The sequence below is a fragment of the Limulus polyphemus genome, unplaced genomic scaffold (assembly GCF_000517525.1).
Source record: "Limulus polyphemus unplaced genomic scaffold, Limulus_polyphemus-2.1.2 Scaffold4619, whole genome shotgun sequence".
NCBI classification, from domain to species: Eukaryota; Metazoa; Arthropoda; class Merostomata; order Xiphosura; family Limulidae; genus Limulus; species Limulus polyphemus.
The window spans coordinates 56,355-61,260 of record NW_013670229.1 but is presented as its reverse complement, the minus strand read 5'-3'; the positions used below and the strand labels follow the sequence as shown (position 1 = coordinate 61,260).

The 4,906-nt window shown below is 31.3% G+C and overlaps 1 protein-coding gene across 1 annotated transcript in view; it reads right to left on the bottom strand.

Annotated features, from left to right (window-relative positions):
* LOC106471429 (importin-7-like) overlaps positions 1-4,906 on the bottom strand; it is a 48,852-nt gene that overhangs the window by 27,244 nt on the left and 16,702 nt on the right. Inside the window, exons 9-11 of the mRNA XM_013932030.2 lie at positions 3,876-4,069; positions 3,143-3,232; positions 1,191-1,388 (exon numbers count right to left, since the gene is read on the bottom strand). Coding sequence (XP_013787484.1) covers positions 1,191-1,388; positions 3,143-3,232; positions 3,876-4,069 — 482 coding nt within the window. The remainder of the gene's footprint in view (positions 1-1,190; positions 1,389-3,142; positions 3,233-3,875; positions 4,070-4,906) is intronic.

Here is a 4,906-nt window from a genome sequence, read left to right as displayed (position 1 = left end):
GTAAAGAGATGGTGTGAGAAGGTATTATTTGGTCAGCAACTGACATCTATATTGCAAATCCATAAGCATCATTTACAGGGTGTACATTAGTACAGAGATGGTGTGAGAAGGTATTATTTGGTCAGCAACTGACATCTATATTGCAAATCCATAAGCATCATTTACAGGGTGTACATTAGTACAGAGATGGTGTGAGAAGGTATTATTTGGTCAGCAACTGACATCTATATTGCAAAAGAAATCTACACGGTCTTACATTTGGCAATTTGTGGTGTTACCAAATTCAGTTGTATCTTGCTACTAAGTAAAGCAGGTAGATAGCTCAGTAAAAATACAAAAACTGCTTTATCATTGACAGCTTATGATCTACACAACATTCAGGCCTACAAACTCACCAACAAAAAGATGTATCTTTACCTTTCAAACAATGTAACAACAATCCAGTCAGAACAACAAGAGAAATATCCTAAAACTATAATTAGTTGGAAAACATTTTAAACACATAACCACACTAATTCTTCAAAACTTGTAAATGGAAAAATATGCATTCAGTTAACATAGTCAAGCTCAGCTACTCGATTTGGAAAACCAAGAGACCATTTTATATTTTCAATAAAATAAATATGTATTTTGACCGATGTATCCATTTGTAAATAAGACACAACTATGGGAGGACTAGAAATAAATACACACGGTGCTCACTCTGTGAATTCTATCCAACAAGTATGATTTCAGTAAATGTTTCCTAGCTCACCCTGTGAATTCTACCCAACAAGTATGATTTCAGTAAATGTTTCCTAGCTCACCCTGTGAATTCTACCCAACAAGTATGATTTCAGTAAATGTTTCCTAGCTCACCCTGTGAATTCTACCCAACAAGTATGATTTCAGTAAATGTTTCCTAGCTCACCCTGTGAATTCTACCCAACAAGTATGATTTCAGTAAATGTTTCCTAGCTCACCCTGTGAATTCTAACCAACAAGTATGATTTCAGTAAATGTTTCCTAGCACATTATTGCCTTGTCTGTATTTAAGTTTTGATTATAAAAGTCTAAAATGATGACAATAAGGGTTTCATTATTATTACGTTACAGGTCAGTAACCTCAGAACAACCGCAAACTTGTGGGAACATAAAAATTACATATTTGTAAACATTTGTTTTTACGTTGTATTACTTCAATTTTATACCAAATCCTGATTAATAGGAACATATTCATGACCTTTCTCCTGACTGGTGATTAATGTCTGAAGTCCTATAGAAGCTTCCACCTTGACCGGAAGTTCCTGGTCATTCAGAAGGGAATTCTGTGTCATGTTCAGGGCCTGGATAAGGTTTGCTTCATTTTTAAACCTGATTTCACTAAAGTAGTGAAGCACCCAGCAAGCCTAGTATGGAAAATTTAGATTTTATATAAAAAATGTTAAGCATGTTAAACATTCAATTCACGTATGTGTTAATTCTGTAATATTCACTCCTTCATCTCATATTTAAAAATAGTACATACTTCAGCCACCATTTTCCTGATAAATGTTTCTAGTTAATGATGAAAGGGTTTATTTACCTGTCAATATTCAACTTGAAAGAGTGAAGTTTTGAGTATATATCCAGACAGACATACAAAGAAGGAGGAGACGTAAAGCAATACACAACATATAAAATATCTAAACTAGTATAACATTACTAAATTATGAGTAATAAACCAAAAAACAAAAACCTTTTTTTTTGGCACAATGGAAGATAAAATATATTACATATTTCAGCTAACTAGTTAAAGTGATACAATTACCATCATCAGGCCTAATGATCAGACACCTACTACAATACTGTAACAATATGAAGATCACCTGAAGCTTATTATGATAATGTAACAATATGAAGAACACCAGACACTTATTATGATAATGTAACAATATGAAGATCACCAGAAGCTTATTATGATAATGTAACAATATGACGATCACCAGAAGCTTATTATGATAATGTAACAATATGACGATCACCAGAAGCTTATTATGATAATGTAACAATATGACGATCACCAGAAGCTTATTATGATAATGTAACAATATGACGATCACCAGAAGCTTATTATGATAATGTAACAATATGACGATCACCAGAAGCTTATTATGATAATGTAACAATAGGAATATCTATAATGAAAGATCATGGAAAATTGCTAAAGTTTTCTATAATGTAACAAAAATAATAAATGACAGTATGGGAAATTATTTTCAGTGTAACAAAATGTCATTATGAGATTTAAAAATAAAAATGTAACAAAGAGCAAGTCTGGAAGCTAACAAGATGATCAATAACAAAATCTAATAAAATAAAACAATGGGAAGATTGCCAACGAGTAACATGAAAATTAACAGCTACAACAATGGGAAGATTGCCAACGAGTAACATGAAAATTAACAGCTACAACAATGGGAAGATTACCAACGAGTAACATGAAAATTAACAGCTACAACAATGGGAAGATTACCAATAAGTAACATGAAAATTAACAGCTACAACAATGGGAAGATCATCAACAAGTGACATGAAAATTAATAGCTACAACAATGGGAAGATTCCAAACAAGTAACATGAAAATTAATAGCTACAACAATGGGAAGATTCCAAACAAGTAACATGAAAATTAATAGCTACAACAATGGGAAGATTCCAAACAAGTAACATGAAAATTAATAGCTACAACAATGGGAAGATTCCAAACAAGTAACATGAAAATTAATAGCTACAACAATGGGAAGATTCCAAACAAGTAGTATGAAAATTAATAGCTAAAACAATGGGAAAATTGCCAACAAATAACATGAAAATTTATGTTCTGATTAACACGTTAACACATGGGATCACATACAAAAGTTGTAATGGTTTTCAAACGAGAACCAAAACTCGAGTGCTTTTGAATAATTCACTATTCTTCTTCCTTTCTTCTCCTGAAGAAGAAGAGTGAACTATTCAAAAAAGCTCGAGTTTTTGGTCTCATATGTTTACTTTAAACATAACTGACTGTTTTTGTTTATTTAGATGAATTTATGCACAAATAATTATGTATAAATATTTAGGGATTTGAAACATTTTTCATAATATTACAGATTAAATACTACAAATGTTTGTAACTTACTCTTGCACGCATGTAGCCATGGGGATTTGAAAATTCGGGAAACACGTACATCACTAACATGTTCTCCATCTGATCTTTATAGAATTTTTTCTGTGGATAAAAATACAAGTATTTCACATGTCAGGAAAAATGTTTTGATAATGTAATACAAAATAAACAGCTTAAAACTTAACTTAACTTCAACATCGTAAGAACAAATATCTGATCGAGGATCCTGAACTTTTAAAGTTTTTGTTGTAAAATATCGACAGACTGCTATAATTATTATTTTTTTTAAATAAATAAATTAGATTATTCTTTTGGTTTTTTATTCTTTAACATCTTCTGAATTTCACTTTGCTGTCAGAAGAAATTCTGCACTTCCAAACTGTTTCTCCTCAAATACATAAGTAGGTTGAAAACTCAATATATATATATATATACACACACACACACACATACAAGAAGATTCGTGAAACAAACATCATTCTGCACATGAAAAAATGTGAAGAAATCAACAAGTTTTATATGAAATGTAGTTTACTTCTACAATGAAATAGCTTAAATTGATTATGTTGCTATCGATACACACCATTTTAATCAATGAAAACTTTGGCTGACAAACTTGTATATAAAATTTAGGTTCAGCTGGACCATACACAAATAAGCTATCTTACACAGCTTCGCCCAATAATATATACTTTAATATCAATTAAATTTACACAATTCATCGTAAACATACGTCTTACCACACCTTTAACAAGATGTCTGCCACTGTCCCAACCATGTGCATGGCTCCATCTTTCTGCCGAGGACCGGAATTAGGGTTTGTGAGAATAGACAGAACAAATCCCATGGCTTTCTGTAACATGTCTTTTCGTTTTTTGACAGCAGAGTGGAAAAGAGTTTGAGCTGCTATCACTGGAGAGACGAAATCCTCAAATACATCTGTAAATATCACACAAACAGTTTATCTTCAAAACATCTGGAAATACCAATGTTAAATACATTTGGAAATATCAGACAAATAGTTTCTCTTCAAATACATCTGGAAATACCAATGTTAAATACATCTGAAAATATCACACAAACAGTTTCTCTTCAAATACATCTGGAAATACCAATGTTAAATACATCTGGAAATATCACACAAACAGTTTCTCTTCAAATACATCTGGAAATACCAATGTTAAATACATCTGGAAATATCACACAAACAGTTTCTCTTCAAATACATCTGGAAATACCAATGTTAAATACATCTGGAAATATCACACAAACAGTTTCTCTTCAAATACATCTGGAAATATCACACAAACAGTTTCTCTTCAAATACATCTGGAAATACCAATGTTAAATACATTTGGAAATATCAGACATACAGTTTCTCTTCAAATACATCTGGAAATATCACACAAACAGTTTCTTTTCAAATACATCTGGAAATACCAATGTTAAATACATTTGGAAATATCACACAAACAGTTTCTCTTCAAATACATCTGGAAATACCAATGTTAAATACATTTGGAAATATCAGACATACAGTTTCTCTTCAAATACAACTGGAAATACCAATGTTAAATACATCTGGAAATATAACACAAACAGTTTCTCTTCAAATACATCTGGAAATACCAATGTTAAATACATTTGGAAATATCAGACATACAGTTTCTCTTCAAATACATCTGGAAATACCAATGTTAAATACATCCGGAAATATCAGACATACAGTTTCTCTTCAAATACATCTGGAAATACCAATGTTAAATACATCCGGAA